The sequence below is a fragment of the Chionomys nivalis genome, chromosome 1 (genome assembly GCF_950005125.1).
Source record: "Chionomys nivalis chromosome 1, mChiNiv1.1, whole genome shotgun sequence".
Taxonomy (NCBI): Eukaryota; Metazoa; Chordata; class Mammalia; order Rodentia; family Cricetidae; genus Chionomys; species Chionomys nivalis.
Genome location: NC_080086.1, coordinates 111265137 through 111288093, shown reverse-complemented (window position 1 = coordinate 111288093; position 22957 = coordinate 111265137). Strand labels below are relative to the sequence as shown.

The window sequence follows — 22957 nt, the reverse complement described above, 5'->3', positions numbered from 1 at the left end:
TGGAGTTCCAGGCCTGTCACGTGGTGCATGTGTTCTCCGATTAAGCTTCATTAAGCCGTGCGGCCTAGTTTTGGACAAGTATATGAGTGCTTGTTCATTGCGTCTCCAGATAAGGCAAAAGCCCACAGGGACAGTCTCACCCAGAAAGGACCAGTGGACTTCTGGACAGCACAGAGTACTGCTGGGACCACATGGCCTGCATGTTCTCTTCTCTCTTGTAACATTGATGCTCTTGGAGGTTTTGGTGTCATTTTGTCAATCATGCATGGGACAGATATGATCTTCCTGAAAACGCCATTTTTTTCCTAGAGTATCTCTCCCTAAAATCCTTTGGGAGCCGATGCTTCTCAGGTTTCTCATCTGGGGATGTCAGCTGCCACTCCAGATGCAGGAGCTGTTCTGATTCAGTGTTGACAGAATTGGAGGCAGACCACCCCTATTTCTATAAATATGTTTTGAACTGATTGTTGTTCTTGAAAATGTGGACTTACGTCAATCACCTTTTAGCTGTCTAAAGACAGGATGTACCTGGCTCGGTATTTGGCCAAGGTAGCAAAATGATAAGGGTTGTTTTGGGTTTAAAGATGTTCTGAAGTAAAAGTTGTGAAAAACATATTTGACATATTTGTTTTTGCCAGATGTTAACGTTGGAGAGTGGGGGAAGCTAGTTTGTTAGTTTGGAAAAGCATGCTTGGTTTTGATGTTTAAATAAAGACGCTGGAGCTACTCAGGGTCAGCCATTTGTGCCACTCATCTGGGGGTTGGATAAATCGCGTCTTTGCTCTGACGCACCTTCCCCATCTCAGGGCCTGAACCCAGTCTGCGGCTGGACCTCCACAGCTTCATGCCCAGCCAACTCTGTATTGTTACTCTATTTTCCTGTTACTTACTCACTGAAGGAATTGGAAGAGATTTCATTTTGAGTTTTGTAACAAACAATTAAGTTTTGCATTGACTGAAGTGTTGAGTGCTGAGTCTCAGCGAGATTCCAAGTAGGCACGACCCAGTCCTGACTCCATTACATAGGCTGGAGTGACTACCACCTTTGATTTTTACAGTTTTCAGATCACACTAACCCACAGCAGTGCTTGCAGGGTGTATAAATGCCACCCAGAGAACTTTGTGCAAGATAGAGGGGTCAGGTGAAATTTAGGGTTGACTCAGTTGGGAACATTGTGTGTCTGTTTTGGGTCTGTGTGATGGTATTGTTCCTCAGCACAGGTGACAAGGGAAGCCAGGAGAGGGTGTCAGAGCCTTGAATTTGGAGTCACATGTGGTAGTAAGATGCCTAACACGGTATTGGGAAGCAGCTCATGTCCTTTGAAAGAGCAGCAAACACTCTTAGCTGCTGAACCACGCATCCAGCCCTGCTTATGATTGTTTTACTACTTTTTGTGTGTGGAGCTCTGGGCATGCACGTGGAGAGCAGAGGACAACTTTCAGATGTTGGTCCTGTCCCATAAACTTTCATTTCATCTCACAGTGCACAACTCATTGACTCTGGAAAGTGTTAGCTTTAGTCCCTCTTCTGGTTAAGAGTCGGAAGTCCAAAGTCTCTTAGGTGCCCTCTCAACTATGAGCCCATATGCAATAAAATAAAGTGATCAAGTTACATATTTCCAATACCCAAAGGTATGGAATAAATAGCCCAGTCATAAGGAAATAATATAGAAAAGTAATGAGCACAGATTGAGTCTAACACCAGCAGAGGAAATAAACAAACAAAATCAACGGGCTAACCAACCAAGGGAAAAAAAAAAATCCTGCCCTGCATGTCCAGCCAGCATCTGGGGCTCCTGATGGAATCATTTCTGCTCCAGCAGCTTGTTGGCAGCCGTGTCCCTTCAATCTGCTGCTAACAGGAAACAGTCTCTTTCATGAACCAGCTCCACTCTATACTTAAAGCTCTTAGCATCTGCACAGTCTGTGGTCTCCATCTCACTTCAGGGGACTCATATTTTAATATAATGCATGAGCCTTCCGTGACTTTCTGGAAGTCTGGCGCAAGCCTCCAAGTTCCCTGTCACTTTCATACTTTTCGTGCTCGAAAAACCAGTGTGCTGCTGCCAAGTTCTGTTGCCAGGCTGAGATAGAGCCTGGCTCCCTTGGACTGTAGCCCCCATGGCTTCTGTGTGCCTTTAAAGTTGATTCCAGAGCAGCTACTCTCTAGGTAACCACTTTGCAACACTGACCAGCAGAGGAGGGGCAGACATGGCAGAACTGGGAGGTGAGTGAGATGGGCATTATTATTCCCAAATAATCAAGAGAAATATTATGTGCAAGCAGGGTCTTAGCCCACCCGGACGAGTATGAGCTGGGTCCGAGGAAAGGTAAGTGCGTCGTCTCTCGCCCATTCCCCAGGCTCTTTTGCCCAGTAAACATCTTTTAAAGCAAAAACCCCACAGGGCCATGGGGGAGAAGGAGCCAGACAATCATTTTAGAGGTCACCCTATCTGACTTTCTTTCTGGTGCCGTCTCAGCTGCCCATGTACCGTACAGATGCCCCCCTTTTTGCTTTTAAATTAGGCCCACCTCTTTTTGAGGTTCATGCTCAGGGGCACCTCTTTATGAGGTTCACCCCTTTGGCACCTTTTCCTTAAGGTTTGCCCAGAACATAGTGGGAGTCTTCGGCACTGAACTTATAATGGAGCTTATCCGTGAGCTGGATCTCCTGAGTTTTAGCCCTTATTGTTAGGAATATTTCCTAACACGAGCTCTCTGCCGACACAAAAATCCCAATCAAGCCAAATCAAAACAAACCAAATTAAAAGATATCCAGGTTTAATTGGACTCCTGCGTCCCGGGTGGCCCCGAGGGAGGGGAACCGGAAAGGGACTGACAGACAGACTGATGGGACAGGGACAACAGATGCTTATTTTTGGGTAGCAGTTTAAATAGAGTGGGCGCGTGGTCTTGACCTTTTCTGGGGAGGGGCCAAGGTGCAAGGGGCACATGGGCAGGGCTTCCATAGGTCAGAGACCGGGATTTACACTTGTGAGTCTAACTAGCCTGTTGAATATGCAGGGCCCCAAAGTACAGATCAGGGTAAGTATTATGAGCGGTCCCAGTAATGTTGAAATTAGCGTGGTTAACCAGAGGAACCAGTCAAACTATTGTTTATACCAACTAGTACTTAAATCCTTTTTTCTCTCCTTGATTCCTTTCCTGATCTCGTCGAGATTTTGAGTGACTATACCAGAGTGGTCAGCATAAAAACAGCATTCTTTCTCCAAGTGCCTGGCATAAGTCTCCTTGCTGTAAAAATAAAAGATCCAGTGCTTATGGGCCGGTAGCTAGTTGATCAGTCCAATTATTTCCCATGGATAGAAATCTGGGGAGATTTGATTGTCCTCTTAAATGTCGGATATGGATGGGAGCCCCTCGTCCTTCCAACAAGCCCCTGGGGGTAACCATAAGGGGGAAATAGGGTCATCATCCAGTTTAACAAGTGCTTGGGGAAGGTGGGGAAGTAAATTAACCATATATAAACTATCGGAATATAAATTAAAGGGCTCTTGAATATCTTGAGGGACCATGATTATAGCAAGCATCTTCTTATATTGAGCTCACCCCTGACAAGGCTGGAACCCTTGGTAACTTGATGTTTCTTGTTGGTCCCTAAAGTCTTCATATCCAGAGCCTGGCTGAGCTATGTCAGTAAAAACATGAAAAGCACCAGGGATAGGCTTAGGAGAGAACAGAGAAGGCATCTTCCAGGGAAGTCGCCATAGCATGGTGGTCCATTTAGACGGCCCATAATGGCAATCAGTATGTCCTAGAAACTCCTCCAGGGAGAGAGCAAGGTGGGCATCGGCCCGGCAAGCTCAGTTGGTAGAGCATGAAACTCTTAATCTCAGGGTCGTGGGTTTTAGCCCACCTGTATGAGGATGAGCTGGGTCTGAGGAAGGGTAAGTGCAATGCTCACTCATTCCCCAGCCTCCCTTGATCCTGGAGATATACCCAGCAGGGAGTCGAGTCAAAGCAGGAACTGGTTTATTTTTGCACAGTAAAAATCTTTTAAAGCAAAAAACCACAGGGCCACGGGGAGAAAAGGAGCCAGGCAATCATTTTAGAGGTCACCCTATCACGTGCTCAGGAACCCTACATTTATTCTATTGTCCACAAGTTGTTCACACGCTGACATCATCTTGCCTCATTCTGGTGTTCAATCAGGTCTTGGTGTAAATGATTCAGGGCCCGCCCGTCTGATTTCCTCTTGACGCCATCTTTGCTGCCCATGTGCCCTACAATTTTGTTTATAAAAAACAAAACCAAACAAACAAAACCTAGAACAGAGATTCAGCTGATCATGGCTTAAAAAAAATACACAATTGATGTTAAAATGGATGTCTGCTAGCTCAGTTCCCCAAAAAATTCTATCTCCCTCTGAATCCTTGGGAACTCTGCCTCCACTGTCACTATTTCTCTCAGCACTGTGGTCTCTGAACACTCATCAGCACGTCTCGTTCAGAACTGCTTACAGTAATCTGGGATTTTATATCACAAAATTCAAAACTCCTCCATGTTCCTTCAGCGAATCAGTGAAATTCCTCCTGACCACATGGCCAGGTTATGACCTCACCCCTTATACAAACTTTCTGAGTCAAAGGGACTCTAGCTCACTCAAACATGCGATTCTGTCAGGCCTTGCCTTTCTCCCTATTCCTTCTGCCCTGCTAAAACAAAGCAAAGCAAAGCAAAACAAAAATGCTAGATTACATTCCTAAAGCTAACCACCAAAGTCTATCCCTTTATTTGGTCACTTCCTCCTTCTGTAGCTGACTACCAAAGTCCAGCAAACAAAAGCCCCCTTTGGTTTACATACTTAACATGCCCAGTTAAAATGAAATGCCTCATTCTATCATGGGTTTCTCCCCTTTTCCTTTACAAACGGTCACTTGCCTATGTGCCACCTCTCCCTCCAGAGGCAGTAATGCCTCCTCCCCCTCTCCCTTGTTCCCTTCTACCTTTCCCACCGCACCCTAATCCATTCTAATACAGAGCTCCCCCTTTTCTTCGCTTAAAAATTACACCTGCAAGGTCATTTGCTGCTGTTTTCTTCCTGAGTCAAAAAGCAACCATTTTGATTTCTTCCCCACTTAATAAAGGACCTCTCTGCGGAAACAGGTGTTTGGGTGTGGTTTATGTCTAACCCGGGGATTCAAGAGGAAGCCCCGTCTGAGTGGGGTCTCCTTCATGCATCAGTTACCTATCCTTTCTGAGGATAAAGTAACTGGAAAAGTAAGTCAAGAAAGGAAGGGATACCTTTGGCTCACGGTCCGTCCATCGTGGTGGAAACATAAGGAGGTAAGAACGTGAGGCAGCTGGTCACATGATATCTTAGTCAGAAAGCAAAGAGATTGTTAGGTATTTTCTCTTAGAGGAGCCTTTTTGCTGACGCAAATAATCCCAATCAAACCAAATTAAGCTGAATTAAAGATGCCCATGTTTAATAGATGGCCTTACTCCCAGGTAGCCCCGGGAAAACATGGAGAGGGAAAGACCATGTGAAACCTGGAGACCAAGTGTTCATTCCCTGAGGTGGGGGTGGGGCATATAAATAGCCTATGGGAGGGGTCACTGTCTGGTGGGCTTTCTCTGAGGTAGAGTTTGGACTGAGGCAACTCCCAGGGGAGGGAGCTTATGCCAGGAGCTGGGGTGAAGCCCTCAGGCAAACAATCTGGACTTTTTGTATAAAGGGGTGTTAGGGAACTGAGGTGATGCTTTCAACCAAACAATTACGTGTGGTATTTGGCTCATTTCCTTATTTTATATTTAGCCAGAGAACACAGTCCTGGCAATGAAGCTGCCCACATTCAGGATGGTCATGCAACCCTTCTGAAAGACTCTCCTGGGCACCCCCAGAGATCTGCTTCCATGGTGATTCTAGATCCAGTCAAGATGACAGTAATGATTGACTATTGTGACCATTATATCAGAGTGTATGTAATTTATCTGAAGATTAAATTTTGTTATATGTCATATATTTGTCTTATCATATGTAGCCCAGATTGGCCTTGGTTCATATTCCTTTTGCGTCAATCTCCTAAATGGCCTGACTATAGGTGTAATCTTTGTGTACTTATACCTTAGCAGGTTTATTTTTAGAAATTGGCACCTGTGATTATGGGTTTAGAAAGGCTAAAGTCCGTGTGGCCTCAGACGCCTGGTAGGACTTCAGACAGATGCTGAAGCTGTGTCTTTCGAGCAGACTTCCTCCTGCCTTTGAAAGTCAGTGTTTGATCTCAGGTCAGGGATTCACAATGTGCTGAGGAGGCTCCTTGAGTCAGTTCGTTCTGCTCTCAGCTCCGGCAGCAGTGTGAGTTCCTGTGCTCCTGAAAGGGAAGAATTTGGTTGGGACATGGTAGTAGAGAAAGCTGTCAAGAGTTTAATCAGAACAAGGAAGGAAACAAGATATACTCCTTGAAAAAGGGCCATTCAGGTCTAGAGAGATGGCTTAGAGGTTAAGAGCACTGACTATTGTTCCAGATGAGCCAGGTTCAATTCCCAGCACCCACAGGGTGCTTTGAGACTTTCTGTAACTCCAGTCTCAGGGATCTGATACCCTTTTCTCTGAAAACCTTCTGGAATCTGGCACACATGTGGTACATAGACATATATGCAGACAAAATACCCCTACACATAAATCAAGTAAGATAAAATAAAAGGTAAAAAGGGCAGGTCAAGCTTCACAGCCATGGTCTCAGCCCTGACAAATGTGGGCTTTAGACTGTTGTGGTCCCTATACTGTCCTTCCTGTGTCTCCTCCAGTGTGGACTCTTCTAGAGAAGGTGAGTGTTTTCCTCAGATGTCTGTTTCACTCAGATTTCAGTTCTATAATTAGTTGTATAATTGCAAGAATTTGCATGTATTTTTAAGTACTTTTCAGTGAAGTTGAAAAGTTGATCAGGAAAGTGGGAGAACACTAGAAAATCCCCTGGGGAGGAAGGAAGCCATGAAGTTGCTTTATTCTGATTTCCCTATCATGGACCCTAGCCACTGTTTGGGTGGAAGTTCCATTCCAAGCCCCCTCCCTTGGGAGTTGCCTCAGCTCAGACTCCACCCCGGAGAAAGCCTGTCAAACAACGACCCCTCCCCAGAGATGCTCAAGACCACTCCCACAGGGTATTTAAATTGCCCCCAGAGAACAAACACGTGACAAGATTTTCCTGTCTTCCTTCCCTGTCTCCTCTCTCTGGAGGTCTGGAAGGCCACCTGGGAGTGCTGGTAGTCACTAAACCTTTTCTAATTCAGTTTGATTTGGTCTGATTTGGATTACTGCATTGGCGGAGAAGTTTATTGGGGTGCAGAAACTTTTCAGCCACCATTGCCCCTCATTTCTGGTTTAGGGAGCCCTGAGCTGACCCATCTGGATTTGTCCGCCAACCACTGCCCTTATCGTTCTGTAGCAATGCTAGTCAACTACCGTCATTGTTCTTTATGTCCCTGCTTTGGGGGCCTACTGGTCCCCCCTATTTAACTAACAAATGCGGAGTATGACCATGCGTGGGTTTAGCAACTGCTGAGTCCAAGGCACGGCCATTAAGGATAGTTTCTGGACAACATAAGCCACCTTTAAGGGCAGTGCTCCATTTCACGCTGGGAAGGCGTTCACCCCAGCCTTGCTCTTCCTGGCCTGTACTGCCCCAGCTACAGCTTCTTTCCAGCTCCCTCTGGTCCTCCACACTTCCACTCTGAACTATGAGCCTTCAGCCTCCGGTGTGTTTTCCCTGTTAGAGCTTTTCATCTCCTCGGTCTGGCCCTGGCGAGATTCTCTGCTTTAGTATGGAACACTGGGATGCTGGAGGATAGGTCTTAACTCTGCCAGGCTGTGCATTCCAGAGCCAGTCCTGCAGTTCTGCAGTGAGAAGCTCTGCATGCTGTCGGTTGTGCAGAGAATCTGGGGAGATGCTCTGGAACTGTCCTATCTTGAGCCAGGTTTCTTGGCAGCTGTACTTCTGCCTTTGTGGGTTTAATCTGTAGACCATTGGACTTGGAAGGGCAGGGGTGGCTGTAAAGTTGATGACCCTGAGTCACCTTTGGCCTTGACTCAGAAGAGCTGCAGCCAAAAGGTCCCCTTGCGTGCAGTGCGTCTGAGTTCTGCTACACTCCACGCTGACCTCGCCCAACTAGTTTTGGCTTGCTGCCCAGGCAGGAAGGAAGTGGTTGAGCTTGCAAGTGATTGGTTCAGCTCAGATGCAGCCCAGCCTCCTACACAGCTCCCTGCTGTTAGGAAGCAGAGGATAAATGCTTTTCACAGAAGTGGCAAAGTCTTGAGGTACGGGCTGCCCCTGAAATACGGTACAATCCTGGGGTGTGAGGCAACAGAGGGTCCTGCCGCTGATCAGGAACGGCTTAACAGCATTGGGGTGTCTCCTTGGAGCCAGCTGGCATAAGCGACCCTGGGTTCTGGGTAACTTAACTTCCTGAGGCCAGTTCCACGCGCTCCAGGCTGAGCTATTTTAGACTCTAAACAGCTCTTGTCTGTGTGTCCCTTCCCTCCTGGTCCTTCTCTCTTGCACTTACTCTCTCTCCCTGGGTGGCTGTGGATCTCCCCTTCCTTCCTTGCTATGCTTCAAACGCACAGTCTGTGCCCTTGCTCAGTAATTCTGGAGTTTCCCAGTCTTTCTCCCGAGCCCCATAATCTCCCCGCTGTGTTGATCTGATTTGCAGGATGCTGGAGCTGAGTGTCTCAGGGCTGGACCCGACCTCCGTGTTGGCCTCTCCATGGCATCTTCTGTTGCTTGGAGCGGCTTCCTGGCTTTTGGCCAGGATTCTTGCCTGGACCTACTCATTCTGTGAGAACTGCTCCCGCCTCAGATGCTTCCCTGAGTCCCCTAGAAGGAATTGGTTTTTGGGTCACCTGGGCCTGGTGAGTATAGCAGCAGATAGGATTGGGGCTTTGGGTGGATGTGCTCCCTACGAGTCAGGAGAGGTCAGGAGCGGTCCGAGGCAGCCAGAAGCCAGGGAGGCAAAGTGAAACCCCGTCTGCTCATCACAGCAGCACATCCATTTGCCTTTCTGTCACACCTGTGCACCAGCTCCAGTGTGGGTCACATTCTCACCAGGACTGAGGTTCCTCTCAGTCTTGGATGCTTGTCACATTCAGCAGCTCCCATGGTGGGTAGCGCAGAGCAAGGACATCCCTGGTATATTCAGTTCTCATTGTTAGAGTTGAGGCCTTTCTGCAGTATGTTCAAGGTCTTGCCCTACCTGGCCCGTGTGTCTTGATTTCAGATCAGTGTTTGTGACTCTCTGGGTTGCTGCTTGCCCTGTTGGAATCAGCCGTACTTTCTTACCTCCACCTACAGAGGCTCTTTGGGGGTAGAAGAGAGATTATAGTTTCTTTTCCCCTGCAACCCCTTGGCCATCTCCTTTCTCATCTTGCCCACTGTCCTGAAGATTCATTAGCGATTATCTGAAGCCCTTGGGGTCTGTGCTTGCGAGGCAACTAATTTATTCCAGAATCACACCACAGCATGCCCAACTTTCCTTCTGATCTCATTCGTAATGGCTACACATCAGGGGGTGGGTAGTTCCTGCTCAGCACCCTCCCCTGACCCCCACGTCCCCTTGCTCCATGCTACATTGGCTCTCTATTGCAGAACCACAGATTGGATTTTGCTTTCACTCATACTATAGATATCCCGTCCACTGATGTTTGTTCAAGTACTACTGTCTCTCTTCAGAGCCCACTATCATTCAACATTCTCATTTACCCTCTCATCCAGTGTCTCCTCAGCATCTCCATCCTTGTACATTCTAACTTATCAGCTTTCTGACAGTCCCCCTTCATCTCCACCTCATTCAAATTCCCATCAAGAGTCACAGTCTGAGGTTCTTGACAATTCAATTTCCTTTCGATATTTGGAAAATTGTTGCTTTTGATGACTGCAAACTCCCATCTTCTATGCGTTATCCACAGTGATTCTGTCCAGTCAGATGATATGTCAGCTCATATCCATGTACCTCCAATGTGGCTCTTTCTGCACTAAACCTCCAGCCTGCTTACTCTGCCATCTTCTTATGGACAAAGAGTACTATTCATTGGTTGTCCCTTTCTGGTTTGCCTCTCTTCTCTGTCACCCTTATGATCTCTAGATCCCTGGATCCTAGTTCCGTCTCATTGATTTCCTCATGGCTCTCTGATGTATTGGCTTCTCTATCTTTCCCAGAAGTTCCTGTTTGGGTCCAGGCTGATGTCCTCACTGGTCTTCCTTGAGCTCCCTGAGACTCCTCTGTCTGTGTCCTCCTTCCCCTGATCTTTCCACATGATTCCCCTCTCCCATCTTCCCTCCCCTATCTTACTTAAAGCTGCCTCCTTACCTCAGGGTCCAGCTCCTGAGCTGACCTTCATTTTCCCCTTTAGATGACTTCCAAGTTCACATCTCTCCTGATCTGGGAACCAAGATTTGGGAACCTTCATGATCCTTTGCTGTAAACCTAGGGAGATGCCTGCCCAGAGGGGTATCAGTGGGCACTGCTGGGGTTAGGGACAAGTGAGGGAGGTGTGTGGTACGAAATTAACTGGAGGAGGATTGAAGGGATGAGGGAGGGAAGAGGAGAGAAGTGATTTCGCCATGGGGGGAAAATCCCATAAGAAAAAGGGAAATACACATACCCAGAGATAAGAGAGAGAGAGGAGGAGTGATTAGATGAAGGAAATGAAGAGAAAGACAAAGGAAACATAATTATGGTAAAGAGATAAACACATACACACACGTATGTATTTAGACGCACTTCTCTAGTCATTTGTCTATCATACCTCTCCATATATCTATGTTATCTACCATTTATCTGTCTATGTATTTTCTGTATAGCTATCATCAGTCAGTCAGTCTGTCTATCTATCTTACTATCTATCTACCTATCTCTTTCAATCCCTCTATGAATCTATCTATCTATCTATCTATCTATCTATCTATCTATCTATCATCTATCATCTATCTATCTATCTATCTATCTATCTATCTATCTATCTATCTCCTTCAATCCCTCTATGAACTATTATATCTATCTATCTATCTATCTATCTATCTATCTATCTATCTATCTATTATCTATCTATCATCTATCTATCTATCTATCTATCTATCTATCTATCTATCTATCTATCTTCTATCTCCTCCAATCCCTCTATGAATTAGTTCATACCTCTGTCACTACTATTCAAAATCTGTGTATATGAATGTATCCATCTGTCCACTGATCCATCAATTATCTATATCTAGGTCACAAATAAAAAGATGAGAGTGGTATATCAGAGAGGTGTGTAGACAGATGCAGGACACAGGAAGGGACACTCATAGTTGAACTCAGGTTAACTCATCAAGAGACACAGATGAATGACCCAAGTAACAGGGTGAGAGGTGCTGCGTGGTGGGCAGAGGGTGGGAACATCTGAAACACTCTGCCTGGATTGCCTCAACCTTTTCCATCCCCAGATTCAGAACAATGAGGAAGGCATGCAGTTGGTGACTGAAATGGGCCAGACCTTCCGAGATGTCCAACTCTATTGGCTGGGACCCGTCACCCCTGTGCTGAGACTTGTTGACCCTGCATTTGTTGCTCCCCTGCTCCATGCCTCAGGTATCTCTTTTAGGATCCCAACACTTGGTCTTTTCTTTGTCTCTTGTCCAAGTCCTTTCTATCCTTGGATTGACCAGGCTGGGCAGCAGATGGGGCTATTCCCGATGGTGGCCATGTGTCTGCAGCTGAGTAACTTGGATAAGATTCTGCTGCTGAGATCTGCTTGAGCTGTGAGAGAGAACTTCATCCCTAAGTATGATCTAAGCCAGGAAAGTGAATGTATTGGCTAAGGATGTACTCAGCAGTAGAACACTCGTCTACCACGGACAAAGTCATAGGTTGCAATCTAGAACAGGAAAAGCAAAACTCTCTTTGATGAATCTTTTTGTGTGTATATGTTTATGCATGTGCCTGTGGGTGCATATGTGTGGGTGCCGTGTGCATGTGTGTGTGCACATGAATGTGGAGGACAGCAAGCAGCCTGAGCTGCTATGCTTGGGACCTCTTCATACCTTATTGAGGTGGGATCTCTCATTGCCCTGGAGCTCACCTGTTGAGTTACACTGCCTGGTCAGTAAGTCCCGGGGATCCGGAGTCTCTTAAAAATGATTTCTTTTTGAGGCATTTATTTAGTTTATTTGAGGCACTGTATAGCCTTAGGTAGTCTGGAATTCACTTTATAGATCAGGATGGCCTTGAACTCAAAGAGATCCATCTGATTCTGTCCCTTGGGTCCTGGTATTAAAGGTGTGCATGATTGTTCCAGGCCTTTGTTTTTATTTTATTTTATTTTTATTTATTTATTTATTTATTTATTTTTCTGTTTTTATTTTATATGTGTAATTATTTGCCAGCATGGATGTGTGTGTATACCATGCAGTACTCTCAGGGGCCATAAGAGGGTGTGAGATTCTTTGTAAGCAGAGTTACAGGTGATTGTGAGCTGTCATGTGGATACTAAGAACTAAACCCAGGTCTTCTGCAGGAACAAGTGCTCATTGAGCCATCTCTCCAGTGACTGAATCTTTTAATTGTGCATTTACCAAGTCTGTGTTCTGAGAAGATAGTGAGTCAACAGCCTTAAACATGACTGTGTCTCCTGTGCGTGCAGCAAAAGCAGGCAGAACTTCCAGACCCCAGTCCCAACCTTCTGGTTCCATGATTAGTCTTGCCTCCGAGATCCAAAGTGTGTTGCTGGTTCGAATGTTCCTAAAAACTCTGAGTTTGATGAGGCTCTGTGATGTGGGTCTCCCATTCTTCTTGGTATTCTCCATAGTTACCTCAGAACTTCAAACTATTAGCAATGTGTCCATCTTGCACTGTCGTGGGAGGTCCTTCTGTCTATGTGTTGCTTTTATTGGTTAATGAATAAAGAAACTGCCTTGGCCTGTGATAGGACAGAACTTAGGTAGGCGGGGACAAGTGGACTGAATTCTGGAAGAAGGTAGTCTGAGAGAGAGATGCCATGGATCCGCTGCTGGACATAGACATGCTGAAACTTTGCTGGTAGGCCACAACCCCATATGATACATAGACTAATAGAAATGGGTTAAATTAAGATGTAAGAGTTAGCCAATAAGAAGCTAGAGCTAATGGGCCAAGCAGTGATTTAATTAATACAGTTTCTGTGTGATTATTTCAGCTCTGGGCGGCCGGGATGAACAAGTAGTTCCTTGCAACATTGCACTATTTACAATGTGTGCATACAGATTCCTTGCACAATATGGAGTGCAAATGGTTCTGTACAGTACAGAACAACACAATGCCTTTTTACTTCTCTCATGTCCCCAATGATATAAACAGCATTCCTGCAAGATGGTGCCTCCTAGGTGAACAGCTGAGGTTGGGGGAAGCACGTGACATGACGTGAACTCCTCCCCACCTCCCGGATCAATGAGTCATGGCTGTCCCAGCCACCTTTGTAAAAGAGACCCCCAAACTGGAGATGGTTTGGGACAGAGATGGTATGCCGAGAACTGCAGGGGATGTCCACTGGAGTCCCGATGACTTAGCTGTGTCTGGTTGTTCCTGTGGTTGCTTGATGACTGGAGAAGGCAGAGGCAACTTCTTCCCAGTTGGCACTTGGCTCTGAGAATAGAGGCACCCTTAATTTTGAAAGCTTAATGCTTAGTGTGGCATAGAGGAGAGAACTAGAGAAGTCTGAGACATATCTAGGACACATTTGGGACTCAAAAGGGACCATATTTCAATGCCAATCTGAAGGGCACAATTATATCATGCCAGACTATTACACACCAGTGTTGTGTCATGTCAGGGACTATCATGTGTGTTGTGTCTATGACAGGTTGTGATAACATGTGCCCCTATCATACATACCAGGATGTGTCAGGACATGTCAGAGAGTTGCTAATGACGGTGTGTCCTAGGTTTTTGCAAAGGCCTGTAGAGTGCTGTGCTGAGCTCAGATATGGAAGACAGAATGGACTAGGTAGCAGCCATGTGAAGGCATGCTGGGGCATGTTGTTCCCTGCCAGGCTGACCTTTGCTCTTTCTGCTGCTGCAGTCTGGTCTGGTCTTCTTCTCTTCTCTGGGCTTCTGCTTCTCTGCTTTCTTTGTCCCTATTCCCTTCCCACCTTCCTGTGTTTGAGGGGAAGTGGGGAACCCTGTGGCTGGGAGTCCCCACCCTCTCCCAAAGTTCACCTTTCACCCTCTCCATGGCCCCTGATTGTCTTCCTTCATGGCAGCTTTGGTGGCCCCCAAGGACATGACTTTCTTAGGCTTCCTGAAGCCCTGGCTGGGTGAGTACCTCAAGGTGAGGGTCAGGGGACACCTTGGGGATCAGAGGAAGCTTCCACCTTTGCCCACTGCCATGGCTTCCCTTCCAGGGGATGGGCTCTTCCTGAGTTCAGGTGACAAGTGGATCCGCCATCGCCGCCTGCTGACGCCCGCCTTCCACTTTGACATCCTGAAGCCCTATGTGAAGAATTTTAATAAGAGCGTGAACATCATGCATGTGAGTTCCTGAAACTCAGGATCCCACAAAGAACACTGCAGAACAGGGTGTGACTTCAGCCAGATGTAGTCTGAAGGTGTGTTTCTGCTGCATGGACTTGGGGACATCAGTTTTCCTCACCAAACCTCAGTTTTCCCATCTTTAAAATAAAGATAATAATCTGAACTTAAAGGTGATCAGAAGGACACCTTGGAGTCATACTCTTTCCATATAGATGGGGCACCTAGCAGACCAGTGTCTACTCTCCTTTGTAGAAGCCCTGAAGAGTCAATCATCTGGTTAGCATTGACTATCAATGTAGCTCTTTCTCTGTAGAATACTAGTTTAGACTGTGTTGCCCCTAAGATGGCCATGATGTGGCACTTCTCAATCCCAGCCTGGGGAGACTGAGGAAGAAAGACTGTGAATTTCAGGCCAGTCCAGACTACATTAACAACAAGACCTTGTTTTAAAAAAACTTAGGTCCTTTTGGGAGAAGTTGGTTGGGCAGGGGCCAAGATTATGGTCAAAACTCATTTAAAAATGAAACTAGAGGTATTATTGGGTGGAGCTGAGTTCACTCTGGGTTTCAAAGCTTGGAAAATGCTGGTTCAAAAAGGACAAGAGCAGAAACTTTATATGGACACATTGCAAATTCTGAGAATGGAGGACTTAGAGAAAATTGGGGCCATTTCTGTAGCCAACTATAATTATACTGTTGAGGATGGTAACCACTGTTGACGCTTATCGAACACCTTCTGCATATAGAATATGATATCAGGTCTACCGGTTATGTTGAATGATGCAATTTCCATATTGCTGTGAGGCTGAGGTGTGTATGACTGTTATATTATGGACTATGAAATCAAAGGTAGGAGAGGTAGTGTTCTCCAAGTTTACAAAAAGTAAGTGAGCGTGAATGGCAGAGCAAGCACTTCTATAGTTTACTGGATAATCAATCCTGCACCTTAATTGTGGCTGAAGACTTGACAAACAGGACCTAGGAGAAGGCAGCAAGCGGACCGAGAGCACACAGAAGGTGAACCAAGGGCTTTGCCTGTACTGTCTTTTGCTCCCACCAGAGTCATTCTTCTCTTGGGTCAGGTGCCTGCTCCAGTGTTTAGGGTTAGGAAGGAACTCAAGGTTCAAAGGCTTAACCCCATGTCTGTTCCCTCCTCTGATCAGGACAAGTGGAAGCACCTAGCCTTGGAGGGCAGCGCTCGACTGGAAATGTTTGAGAATATCAGCCTCATGACATTGGACAGTCTACAGAAATGCCTCTTTGGCTTTGACAGCAACTCTCAAGAGTGAGTCCCTGTCTCAGCCTTGGAACATGGGGCAGGTACTGAGGAAGTAGTTTGGAGATGGAGGGCTGCCTAGAGAGAGTAGAAGAGACTCTGCAGGAGTTGTGTCAAAAGTGGGAGTGAAGGACAGGAAAAAAGAGGATGAGTTGTTCTTCTAGGGAGGTGTGCATAAAGGCAAGGAGGGGTGGGAGGTAGTGGGTGAGAGAGGCTGTTCAGAAGGAGGCATCTTCGGCAGGACACTCAAGGGCGTGTTACAGTTTCTTAGTAAAATATCACAAATGAAACAAGCTAAGAGGGAAAGATGTAGTTTATTCTGTGGTTTCAGTCCATCGTGGTGGAGATTGGAAGGTTCCCACCATCATGGCAGAGAAGTGCAGAGAGAACATGTCTGTGCCAGCAAGCTTCTTCCTTCTTTCCTTCTCATCCATGTGACTCTATTTAGTGGGAAGAAGCTGTCCATGTTCAGTGCGGGTTTTAACCACTCACTTAATTTGATCTGGAGACTAAACACTATCTCTGACATACACAGGAATGTGCTTTATTAATCTTTGGTGCAGCTCAGTGTAATGTAGATTCTCAAAGTTAAACACTGCAGAGCATTAGACAGCACACACATCACACACATTTTTTTCTCGTTCCCTTCCCTCTCTTCTTTTTTTCTTGAGCTCATCTCAATCTGTAATTAGTCTGGCCTGGAGCTCACTATGTAGATGATATTGGACTTGTGCTTCTGATTCTCCTGCATCCACCTCCTATGTTTTGGGATCACAGCCAGGGTCACCATTTCCAGCTATTTTGAAGGCATTGCCTAGCCAGAAGGGTGTGAACTCCATCCTGAGTTTTCCAGGTCATAAGAGAAGGTGTCTGTACAGAGGGGAGTCCTAGATACAGTGAGCTTGGGCAATCTAATCAACAAAGGACCTTCATGGAGATACAGGATATAAGGAACCAGGAGAGGAGGGTCTGAGCCTGGGCAGAGTCACAAGAAACCAAGGGAGAAGAGCAGGAGCAGATGCTGAGTGAACGAGAAGAGGAAATGATGTCCGTTTATGCCCTGGAAACCTGGGTCAGGGAGCTACTCGTGGGGAACAGGAAGCAGAATTTGTGCTTTGTGGATGCCCTTTTCAGATGGATCCTGGACCTGGGACTCTGACTGGAGCTTCTCTGGGGCTTTTGTGTGTGCTAAGTTGCTTCCTCTCTGGCCTCAACTGCAGGTCTCCTAGTGAATACATTGCTGCCATCTTGGAGCTCAGCTCCCTTATAGTAAAAAGGTCCCAGCAGCTCTTCCTGTATGTGGACTTCCTATACTACCGCACTGCTGATGGGCGGCGCTTCCGCAAGGCCTGTGACCTGGTGCACAACTTCACAGATGCTGTCATCAGGGAGAGACGCCGTACCCTCTCCAGCCAAAGTGTTGATGAGTTCCTAAAGTCCAAGACTAAGTCTAAGACTTTGGACTTCATTGATGTGCTCTTGCTGGCCAAGGTGGGTTTATGTAGGATCTGTTGCCATGTGGGCTTATATGGGATCTGAGTTATAAGAACATTAATGTTTAGTGTATAGACTAAAGATGCTGGACTTGACCAGCATGGTACTGGGGAGTTACAAATGGTGCTGATGAAAATTAGGCACATGACAGGGATATATTTTAGAGGTACCTCTTTTGATGGGGGCAGAACACCAAGGATGAAATGGAGGCAGGCTCCAGAGAGGATGGACAAGACATCCTGTGTGCACAGTGGGTATCAGAACCTGTTTCTTTTTTTTTTTTTTTTTTTTTTTTGGTTTTTCGAGACAGGGTTTCTCTGTGGTTTTGGAGCCTGTCCTGGAACTAGCTCTGTAGACCAGGCTGGTCTCGAACTCACAGAGATCTGCCTGCCCCTGCCTCCCGAGTGCTGGGATTAAAGGCGTGCGCCACCACTGCCCGGCCAGAACCTGTTTCTTATCACCTCAAATATGGTATGAATTGAGGGTCTTGTTTTGTCATTAGGACGAACATGGAGAGGAGCTGTCTGATGAGGACATCCGGGCAGAGGCTGACACCTTCATGTTTGGAGGTGAGGGTCCCTGTGTGAGACTCCAGAGGAAGTAGAAGTCTGTCGATCCCATGTGGGTATTTGTGGGGAATCTGAAATCCTTCCATTCTGTCCATCCATACCTTCCCCATCATTCTCTGGGGACCTTATTCTGGGTACTTTACTCCATTGTGCTGGAAAAGGCCAGAGACCCAAGCTTGCCTGTCTGTCTACCCTTCAGGCCATGACACCACCGCCAGTGGGCTCTCCTGGACCCTGTACAACCTGGCGAGGCACCCGGAATACCAGGAGCGCTGCCGGCAGGAGGTGCGGGAGCTGCTGAGGGACAGAGAACCCGAAGAGATTGAGTGGTGAGCTCCGGTCCATGTTGTCTCTGGTGCTGTTACTCTAACATGGTGCTACTTCTGAGATTTTGATATAGGGTCTGCTCATGCAGCCAAGGCTGACTCACAGTATCCTAACACTTTTGTATTAGGGACGGCACGCCGAGTTTGGGTGTCTCTTCATTAGTTGGTTGCATCGCACACAGCATAGTAGGGTTCCTTATGGCTGCTCTCAAACCCCTTTTCTTGAGTTTCTTCCTCCCGTCTCGTGAATTTCCATTGGCTGTTGTATCATTCTTCGTTTTGTAGTTCAGGGACACCTCTTTTTTCTTTTTAATTTTTTTCTTTATTTTAAATTCTAATCACAGCTCTTCCTCTCACCTCCTTTTCCTACCTTCCAGCCCACCCTCCATCTACTCCTCCCAATGGGTAAGGGCTCCAGTGGGGAGTCAACAAAGTCTGGCACATTAAGTTGGGGCAGGACCAAGCCCCTACCTACTGCATTAAGGCTGAGCATGACATCCCACCATTGGGAATGGGCTCTAATAAGCTAACTCATGGACCAGGGATAAATCCTGGTCCTAATTCCAGGGGACCCTCAGATAGTCCAAGCTTCACCACTGTCTCCCACATAGTGGAGGGGCTAGTTTCATCCCATGCAGGCGCCACAGCTGTTGGTCTAGAGTTCATAAGTTTCCATGAGCTTGGTTCAGCTGTCTCTGTAGATTTTTCCATCATGACCTTGACCTCCCTTGTTCATATATTCCCTCCTCCCTCTCTTAGACTGGATTTCCAGAGCTTTGCCTTGTGTTTGGTTGTGGATCTCTGCTCTGGTTCCATCAGTTACTGGATGAAGGCTCTATGATGATAGTTGGGGTATTTACCATTGTGATTACAGGGGAAGGCCAGTTTGGGTACCCTCTCCACTATTGCTAGGAGTCTTAGCTGGGGTCATCCTTGAGGATTCTTGGAAGTTTCCCTAGCACCAGGTTTCTCCCTCACCCCATAGTGCTTCTCTCTATCAAGATCTCTCTTTCATTCCTCTCCCACTCCATCCTTCTCCCTCCCCTCACATCCTATTCTCTCATGTTCTCATCCCCCATCCCCTCCCCTTTACCTCCCTTGCTCCCTTTCCTACAGCAATCAATGGAACACTTCTGTTTCAATCCTTGTGAAATTTCATCCTGTATCTTGGTCTACTTTTCAGAACATTTTGTTCATTGAAAATACCAAGAGGGAAAAAAAGGATTTTCAATATTCTCACCATGAAGAGATGACAAGTCTTTGGTACAATAGACGTGCTCCCTAACTTATAGTTTTAGTATTCCTGATGTATTTGAGAGGGGCTGTATTTGGAGGGGCTAAGAATTTTTTTAGATAGGGTTACACTGTGTTGCCTTGGCTGGCCTGGAACTCACTGTGTGAATCAGGCTGGTCAAGGTATGGGTAACCATGGTGTGCAAGCATTGAATGCATCTATCTGTTTGTCTGTCTGTCTATCTGTCTACCTATTTATTTATTGAGACTCTGCTTGCTGAGGTAATGACAACCTCCAGTTTACTCTGTAGCTGAGGCTGACTTTGACCTCTGGTCCTCTTGCCTCCTCTACTCCAGTCCTGGAATTCTTCGGCTGGCTTCATTTAATTCTTTTAGTTTGTTTAATGCCAGTTTTCTTAGCATCTTCCTCCAAACTGCCTGCCCATTTCCCAGGAGTGTGTGGACTGTCTTGTGCCCTTCTCAACTCTATAGTCCACAGGTCTCCTTAGTAACTTTAGTTTTTAAAAACTTATTTTCATTTTTATCACTACAGTTTTATAATAGGTTTTAGTGACTGGTATGTTGGCTCCATCTTTTATTTTTAAACTGGCTTGCCTCTGCATGAAGTTTAGCTCTTCCAGCTGGAATAACGTTGAGAACAGATGCAGTTAGTGGTGGACACTTGTCTATCGTAAAAGGCTTTGTGAAATCCAGTCCTGGGAAAGAATTTTTAGGTTCTAAAATACAAATTTTCTCTCTCTCTCTCCCCACCCCCATGCTTATTCAAGCAGCTTTAACTTCATCAGGTCCGAAACAGATAAGACATAGGAGGGCAAAGGGAGGGCAGCGGGAGAGGGAGGACATGAGAGAGCCTTTCCAGGATAATATACATTACATACATGTCTAAAAATGCAAATATGCATTTTAAAAAGACAAAAAACAGCTAAAAGGTTAATGGATAGTACTGAAAATTAGTATAGAAAGGACTAGCTGGGTGATGTTGGTTGCACATGACTTTAATCCCAGCATGTGGGAGGCAGTGGCAGGCAGATCTCTGAGCTCAACGCTAGTCTGGTCTGTAAGCAAATTCCAAGACAGTCAGGGCTACACCTAGAAGTCCTGTCTTAAAAAACGAGGAGAGGAGAGGGGAGGGGAGGGGAGGGGAGGGGAGGGGAGGGGAGGGGAGGGGAGAGGAGAGGAGAGGAGAGGAGAGAGAACCTGATACCTTTATAGTAAAGGGTCATTTTTCCCATCACCACTTTCCCAGGGAGTACATATTTTCATTTAAATAACCTTATGGCCTTTAAGGATCTGTATTTCTGCTCTTCTTATTTCATTATATAAATAATTTCTCATGCAAGGTCTCCTATAGCCTAGGTTGTCTACTTATTTATTCCTGATCTTCCACCCTTCACTTTCTTGAGGATCACCACATTCAGGTCATCGTATAAAAATTTGAAAGCTTTTGCATTGCAAGTTTATCAAATGGTTTAAGGATCAATTTGGAAGTTTATGCTTTAATTAGAAATATTTCAGGGTTTTTTTCTGGTGTTTTTGTGATGGGGGAGGGGTTAATCTTTGATCCAGATCTCAGCTGACACCTGTGACCTCTAAACTTGGAAAGTGGAATGGGAGCTATAAGGAGTTCATGATTGTTTAATAGCTAGAGACAAACAAAGGGACCGGCGAACTTATTGACTTCATCTGGAATATAATTTATTACAGAACTAAGGAATAGCAGGGAAGTGGTAAAAATCCAACTGTGTGCCAGTGAGGTTGAGCAGGGCTTTGTTTTCGCTCCTGGATAATTGTGTGGTGGCTTCCTCAGGGACGACCTGGCCCAGCTGCCCTTCCTGACCATGTGCATCAAGGAGAGTCTGCGGCTGCATCCTCCGGTCACAGACCTTCTGCGCACCTGCGCCCAGGATATTGCGCTACCTGATGGCAGGGTCATCCCCAAAGGTGCCTCAGGGACATGGCTGAGGGGAGGTGCAGAGAGGAGGCCCCTGAGTATGGTGATGGTCCTTAGGGGCAGCTCAGACCTGATACTGACTGGATGTTCCTGCCCAACAGGGAACATCTGTGTCATCAGCATCTTTGGTATTCATCACAATCCTTCAGTATGGCCAGACCCTGAGGTGGGGGATCCTTCAGGCATCTCTGGGACCTGGGGAGGGGTTCGGCCTTAACCTGGAAACAAGCTGTCACTCTTCTTTCCATGTCTACCTTTTCTGGGGTTGGCTGGCTGTGTTCAGAGACCCAACCTAGAAGACTAATCTTGTCTCTCCCCCAGATCTACGACCCCTTCCGCTTTGACCTAGAAAACCCTCAGAAGAGATCACCGCTGGCTTTTATTCCCTTCTCCGCGGGGCCCAGGTGAGGCTGGATAAGCCAAAGTCTGGGACTGTCAGTGGGAATAGGAGTTGGGGTTGCTGGGTTCTGGGTCTTCTTCCCAGCCTCGGCTCAGGGTGTGCGGATAAGTCTGCAGAGCCTGGGGATGGAAGGCGAAGGGCTGACCAGGCGCCGCCCGGACAGGGTCATGTTGGGTCTGATGGCGCCTGGTTGGGTCCCGGTGCATCCGAGTATCCCACCCCACCCTCCCGCAGGAACTGCATCGGACAGACTTTCGCCATGAGCGAGATGAAGGTGGCGCTGGCGCTCACATTGCTGCGCTTCCGCCTCCTACCCGACGACAAGGCGCCGCGCCGGAAGCCGGAGCTGATCCTGCGCGCGGAGGGCGGGCTGTGGCTGCGGGTGGAGCCGCTGAAGTCGGGTGCACAGTGACACCCACCCCGCCTCCTTCTGACCTGGGACCTCCTCATCCCACCCACCTGCGGAACTCGGTGGATCCCAGAATAAACCGAGCCCGGTTAATGACCAGCGGGAGGCGCTGGAGCGCAACAGAACCAGCTGTGCTCTGGGAGGGAAGAGGCTGGGCTGCTGGGTTTGAGCCTTCCTGTTTGCTGATTAGCCATGCAAGGCTTCCATGCTGATGACAGTTCTTTTCCAGCTCAAGCTGGAACTTCATCCTGCAAGAGCCACTGTCGCTTTCTGAGCTGAGTAGGAGAAGGAGCGGGGTTTCAGGCCCGCTGGAGCCTCCTAGGCACTGAAGCAAAGCCTTAATTGCACTGTTTCCGTTTTCTTCTACTTCCTCTTCATCTTCTGTGTCATCATATTCGAAGCGATCGTCCAGTTTTTGTCTTCTTAGTGTTGCACTTACTGGAATGGGCTGCTGCACTACACCTGGAGGGATATTTGTAAAGTCTGAGTAAAATGGTTTCTCAGAAAAGGGACATCTTGGCACCCTTGAGAAGTGTGTTAAATGACATTCAAGGTTTGTAATAACTAAGATCACTAAAGCAGCTTAAAATGTATGAAATTACACTTATAGGATCCTTCATTTCCCTTTTGTCCTGGGCGATGTTCACCGAGACTCCCACTGGCTTCACAAGATTCTTATAATTTTCCTTTCTTATAACAGTTTTGGGCTCTGATTCCTCCTTCCCTCTCATCACGAGACCACTGAAACTGTCAGGTGGGCATGGTGACACGTAC

At 46.8% G+C, this 22957-nt stretch overlaps 1 protein-coding gene across 4 annotated transcripts; it reads left to right on the top strand.

Annotated features, from left to right (window-relative positions):
* The first annotated feature begins 2201 nt into the window (after positions 1-2201).
* Positions 2202-22768, top strand: LOC130879370 (cytochrome P450 4F5). Of its 4 annotated transcripts, none has more exons than XM_057777820.1 (13): positions 2202-2227; positions 8674-8872; positions 11445-11589; positions 14235-14288; positions 14376-14503; positions 15668-15789; positions 17001-17271; positions 17777-17843; positions 18043-18172; positions 21231-21364; positions 21476-21540; positions 21696-21778; positions 22009-22768. In XM_057777820.1, the coding sequence occupies exons 2-13, from the start codon at positions 8675-8677 to the stop codon at positions 22184-22186; spliced, it is 1575 nt and encodes a 524-aa protein (XP_057633803.1). In that variant the 5' UTR covers positions 2202-2227; position 8674; the 3' UTR covers positions 22187-22768. The 4 variants fall into 4 exon arrangements, with proteins under 4 accessions (XP_057633803.1, XP_057633831.1, XP_057633812.1 ...); XM_057777829.1 differs by lacking the exon at positions 2202-2227 and adding an exon at positions 8221-8278; XM_057777839.1 differs by lacking the exon at positions 2202-2227 and adding an exon at positions 8383-8413.
* Positions 22769-22957: the final 189 nt, after the last annotated feature.

Excerpts from the sequence above, each read along its gene's own strand:
- LOC130879370 (XM_057777820.1), top strand. The coding sequence starts at position 8,675 with ATGCTGGAGCTGAGTGTCTCAGGGCTGGACCCGACCTCCGTGTTGGCC. Across the intron at positions 14,289-14,375 it reads CTTCCTGAAGCCCTGGCTGG|GGGATGGGCTCTTCCTGAGT; the intron begins GTGAGTACCTCA and ends CTTCCCTTCCAG. Across the intron at positions 14,504-15,667 it reads AGAGCGTGAACATCATGCAT|GACAAGTGGAAGCACCTAGC; the intron begins GTGAGTTCCTGA and ends TCCTCTGATCAG.